The sequence below is a fragment of the Rhodamnia argentea genome, chromosome 9 (assembly GCF_020921035.1).
Source record: "Rhodamnia argentea isolate NSW1041297 chromosome 9, ASM2092103v1, whole genome shotgun sequence".
Classification (NCBI taxonomy): Eukaryota; Viridiplantae; Streptophyta; class Magnoliopsida; order Myrtales; family Myrtaceae; genus Rhodamnia; species Rhodamnia argentea.
The window spans coordinates 893,707-897,607 of record NC_063158.1 but is presented as its reverse complement, the minus strand read 5'-3'; the positions used below and the strand labels follow the sequence as shown (position 1 = coordinate 897,607).

The window sequence follows — 3,901 nt, the reverse complement described above, 5'->3', positions numbered from 1 at the left end:
AAATATTTTGCTGTCATTCATCGAGAAGATAATGTATTTATTCGCGCATTACAATATTCCATGTTCCATTTGATATTTTGACACGTGAAATTATTCTTTGAAATACTATCGATCCTCCCATTTATCACATTTCGCCTTACTGTGAGTTGTATGCCTTTTTTTTTGTGGGTTTTTACCTTTATACCCTAAGTATTTGCAAACAAAAAAAAAAAGTTCATCTCTACAAAGCCTTTTAATTGCACAGAGTCACACAGTTTCGTATGCTTGGTTATGATCACAACCACGACATTCTGGCCAGAGGATGAGATGAGGCCATGACCCCATGAGATGAGCCCCATTTCTCTGGTTGATCCTTCCCCTGTTCGCGTGGCGCAGTTTCCAACCTCAATTGTGAAGATTAACGGGAGCACAGTCAGTTTCATCAAAATCAGAACTTCAAAAGATGGAAGGACGACAAATGCATTTCGTTGAAGGAGAAAAAAAATCTTAAAAAGCGAGAGGATAAAGATCCCAAGCATGCCTGGATTTTCCATTCATTAATTTTTGGCAAAGATGTGGATGAAAAAAGGCTGGGATTTTGTATGGCTGCTAGCTTTTCCTATGGGAAAAAACGAGCAAGCCCCACCAGCCAAACAAAAAGAAGTTGTTTCTGCATTGTATCTGTGATTGTTTGCCAATAGTTCTTTGAAACGAGCGAAACAGGGGAAAAGAAGCTCTGTTCTTGCCATTTCGCATCGATTCATGGTGGCTCTCGCCCACGGCAGCTCTCAACTCCTCCACTGCCCGCCGCCGCCCGGGCGCCTCCGCCCCCCGCGGCGGAGAGCCGTCGTGAGGTGCGGAATCGCCGAGCCGTCGGGGGAGCCGGCTCCGATGGGGCAGAAGACGAAGTACAAGGACGGGTTCTTCGAGAAGGCGTTCATGACTCTGTTCGCTCGCAAGATGGAGAAGTTCGCGGCGTCACCGGCTAGGGCCCGAGGGGGCGGCGACGGCGGGGTCGAGAGGCCGAAAGGGTGGCTCGAGTACGACTACGAGAGCTTCGTGGACGTGTCGAAGAGGGTAATGCAAGGGAGGTCTCGGGCTCAGCAACAGGAAGTGGTCCGAGAAGTGCTCATGTCGATGCTGCCTCCTGGTGCTCCTGCTCAGGTGGGTAAGTCCTTTCTTAGTTTCTTTTTAACTGAGAATTTGAGTAGTTTGGGAGTACCCAATATATTTTCAGGGTTAAGTGTGACGGTGATCTTGTAAAGTTTGAGTTTTTACGATGAATCATGTTTGAAGAAATTCACATGGAGTTGAAGCAGTGAACTGGTGATTTTATTGATGGTCGGTGCAGTTTAGGAAGCTGTTCCCACCAACAAAGTGGGCTGCCGAGTTCAATGCTGCGCTCACTGTGCCTTTCTTCCACTGGTTAGTTGGGCCTTCCGAGGTAAATATTTGCAAACTTACACTAATCGCTGGTACTTTTTCTCTTGCTGTTTGGTTCAAAAAGCAGAGGATATCCTGGAAGAAGTCCTAGAGAATTGCTGTTTGGAACTGTTCTCTATAAATGAAACAGGAGTTTTTCGTGCTTCAGAAGTTGTGACTTAGAGAATCTTGTTTTCGACGAAGAGTTAGGCTGTTCATAGATCACTCTGATGTAGATGCCGGTGACACATGATTTGCGACTAGAAATTGTTCAGTGCAGTTGGGACTCTGTTAAGAGGGCAAAAACCTGCAAACCGGAGTAGTGAGTTTCTTCTTAGTAGTGGATGCACCTTGAAATGGATGGACCAGAGACTATATAGCTTTTTGCCAGAGTTATCAGGGCCGAATTAAAGAAACGTTTCTTTTGATGTGGGTTTGTGTATAAAAACTAGGTCTTGCTGTGTTCCTCAAAGCTTACAGGTTGCAACATAAATGACTGAGGATGATATTTTAGTATGTTCGGGAATAGGATCTTTCTGCATAGCACATTCATAAACTGTGACCGAAGAACAGCTTGACAAAAGATTATTGAACCTTGTTCCTACATGACCTGATCAATTCCATCAAGCATTCGCCGTCAGGATTTTAGAACCAGTTCCTAGCAAGAGCATGAGGTCCGGAAATTTCTGCATCCAATTGTTTATGTTACTGCTGGTGAAATGCTTTAGTTGGTTTTTTATGACCTCATGCCACCGGTAATGTCGATGATGATCGAGCATAACAGGACTTCTCTGCTTTGATTACTTCCTGATGATGTCTATATTTGCAAGGGCCGATAATTCAATACAAACTCTAACTCATGAGCTTCCAGTAGGTTGTGGAGGTAGAAGTAAATGAAGTGAAGCAAAAAAGTGGAGTGCACATTAAAAAGTGCAGGTAAAATCTCTCAGTCATCTCAGTGGCAACATAGTTGCAACAGTTGGCGATCCTTCTTAGATCGATCTTTTGGAGATTCAAAGAGATCCATGTAATGTGTGGAATAATTAAGTCTCAGATTGCACCAGCATCTAATATCTTGCCATAGCTAGCCTAGCTTTGTGAGATTGTCCATTTTCAAGACTGAGGCAGACCTTCCGGTCTTTACCTTCTTGCTTATAAATGCTATTGTTTGAATGGAAAAGCAACACAGCAAAACTATCTTTAACAATTACTTGTGTTACTGTTCTTTTTTGTTTCGTCTTTGATAACTTTAGGCTAGTCTTCTATTTAAATTAATCGCTTGATTTTTCTATTTTAGGTACTTGGAGAATAGCGGTTGTGTAGGGCTGTGTGTAAACATGTGCAAGATCCCCACTCAGGATTTCTTCACCAATGAATTCGGGCTACCCCTCACCATGATTCCGAGTATCCTCTCATATTCAAACTTTTCGATCAATACATAGATGACATGTTTTCTCTGAACTAAATGCATTACAGCCTATTAGCATGAAGTATCTATCTTTCAGGTCATATGTGGAACAGCGTTAAGCATTTTCTGACTCTGTTTCTTGTTGCCCAGATTTTGAAGATATGAGCTGTGAAATGGTGTATGGTCAATCTCCCCCGCCATTTGAAGAGGATCCTGTGTCTAAGCAACCTTGTTTTGCAGATATTTGTAAGTAATGTAAGTTTTTCTTGTATAACCCGCAAGCCTTTTCTCTGTTTCTAACACTTACATTTCTCTCAGGCTCAATGTCAAATCCTAGCGCTAGCATCTGTCCGAAACTGCAAGCGTGACAAATATCTCGTGAGCTTTTTTTATTTACACTGCAGATTCATGTATCCAGTGCAGTTGATCATATCCACAGATTAGGGTTCAACACGTCAAACCATTTTTATACCAGTTCTCAAGTATGTCTCAATGCGGAAGGAGAGATGCGGATTACACGTTTGTCGTCATTTATCTTGGAAATATACAAGGAAGGTATTGCTAAGTCCACCATTAGTCTGTATAATTAAATCCTGCACCTGACTCGATGTACATTCTCATGGGAATATGTCCTTTTACCACTCGATGTACATTTAGAATATGTTGTATGTTACTATCACAAATGGTGCCCGACACTGACAGGTGTTATGCAGTATGACGATCTGCTCTTCACAACCTCAGTGAATCAGTTACATTGAGGTTCAGGTTATTCGAATAGCTGATGAGCTAGAAGAGTGGATAATATGCTTATTCTTGGGATTGCATCAGGAGATTCGGTGCTTTTATCTCTGCAGATGATACTTGCTTTTGGTTCATGTGCAGCCTGACCGGCTTACCAGATCGAAAAGTGTGCTTACATCTGGAAATTCGGTGCTTTTATCTCTGCAGGTGATATTTGCTTTTATCCTCGGATCGGCTTGCCAGGTCAACAAATTGTGCCTATTTGGACTATTTCCACTTCCTATCCTGCCTCCGTAAGATTTTGCAGTATAAATTCTGATGTTTAGTCCAATCCGAGGATCGGAAAATAGT

General features: G+C 42.5%; 1 protein-coding gene across 1 annotated transcript; it reads left to right on the top strand.

Annotated features, from left to right (window-relative positions):
* Positions 1–342: 342 nt before the first annotated feature.
* LOC115740878 (beta-carotene isomerase D27, chloroplastic) lies at positions 343–3,639 on the top strand. The gene is made up of 6 exons (XM_048285836.1): positions 343–1,143; positions 1,331–1,423; positions 2,276–2,337; positions 2,699–2,805; positions 2,960–3,055; positions 3,128–3,639. The coding sequence occupies exons 1-6, from the start codon at positions 742–744 to the stop codon at positions 3,175–3,177; spliced, it is 810 nt and encodes a 269-aa protein (XP_048141793.1). The 5' UTR covers positions 343–741; the 3' UTR covers positions 3,178–3,639.
* Positions 3,640–3,901: the final 262 nt, after the last annotated feature.